The 1053-nt window shown below is 54.2% G+C and overlaps 1 protein-coding gene across 1 annotated transcript in view; it reads right to left on the bottom strand.

The window, feature by feature from the left end:
- LOC108309004 (villin-1) overlaps positions 1 to 1053 on the bottom strand; it is a 34098-nt gene that overhangs the window by 18727 nt on the left and 14318 nt on the right. Inside the window, exons 7-8 of the mRNA XM_037740895.1 lie at positions 381 to 421; positions 146 to 326 (exon numbers count right to left, since the gene is read on the bottom strand). Of these exons, the coding sequence (XP_037596823.1) occupies positions 146 to 326; positions 381 to 421 (222 nt within the window). The remainder of the gene's footprint in view (positions 1 to 145; positions 327 to 380; positions 422 to 1053) is intronic.

Here is a 1053-nt window from a genome sequence, read left to right as displayed (position 1 = left end):
TAAAAGTCTTTGTGGAAGATGCATGTCAGGGAAGGACAGTAGGACCTGTCCTGCCAGTAGGACAGTAGGACAGCACTGTACCAAGTGGCTCTCCTGGCCTAGCCCCTGGATCCTGGCTCCCTCGCTGCCCCTGCCTGGCTCTCACCCACGGAGCCCACAGTGTGGGTTTTGCCCAGGCCTGAGGTCCGGTTGGGCACGGTCCACTTCTGGAAGAGCTGCTGAAAGACGGCTGACTCTGCCCCGTCATTCTGCACCTCCACCTGTGTGCTTGGCGGGTACTGCTTGGCTTTGATGAAGTTCTGGGAAGAGAAATGGGTGGCTGGAAGCTAGACCCCTCCCCTGGTCCCCACTCCCAATGCAAGCCAAAACCTGGCTCTAACCCCAACCAGATCCACCATCAGATGTACCCCTGGTACCAAACCTGAACCCAAACCCAGTGCCAATGCTGATCCCCAGCCTAACCCTACTCTGACCCCAACATCAAGGTCAAACCTGATACCCCATGAAACCTAACACTGCCCTCAAGCCTCACTGTGACCTCAATCTAATACCCAGACCCAACTCTGACCCCAATCCCAAAGCCAAATCTAACTCCTAGCGTGACCCTACCTCATGCTAACCCTAATGCCCAGTCCCCTATCCAACGCTGGCCCCAAGCCAGTTAGGGTCACAACTCTAGCCCCAGAAATGACCCCAAATTCTGACTTGGCCCTCGTCTGAGCTGACCCAATCCCCTTTTGTAGGAAGCCAGCCTCCTTCCATTTCTCCTTCCCTTCTTTTTTTTTTTTTTTTTTTAGTCTTGCTTTGTTGCCAGGCTCCAGGCTGGAGTGCACTGGCTTGATCTCAGCTCACTGCAACCTCTGCCTCCTGGGTTCAAGTGATTCTCTCCTGCCTCAGCCTCCTGAGTAGCTGGGACTGCAGGTGTCTGCCACCACACCCAGCTAATTTTTGTATTTTTAGTAAAGACAGGGTTTTGCCATATTGGCCAGGCTGGTCTCAAACTCTGACCTTGTGATCCACCCACCTCGGCCTCCCAAAGTGCTGGGATCACAG

The sequence above is a fragment of the Cebus imitator genome, unplaced genomic scaffold (genome assembly GCF_001604975.1).
Source record: "Cebus imitator isolate Cc_AM_T3 unplaced genomic scaffold, Cebus_imitator-1.0 Scaffold91, whole genome shotgun sequence".
Classification (NCBI taxonomy): domain Eukaryota; kingdom Metazoa; phylum Chordata; class Mammalia; order Primates; family Cebidae; genus Cebus; species Cebus imitator.
Note: the sequence above shows the minus strand (reverse complement) of the source record. Positions and strands in the feature narration are given on the sequence as shown.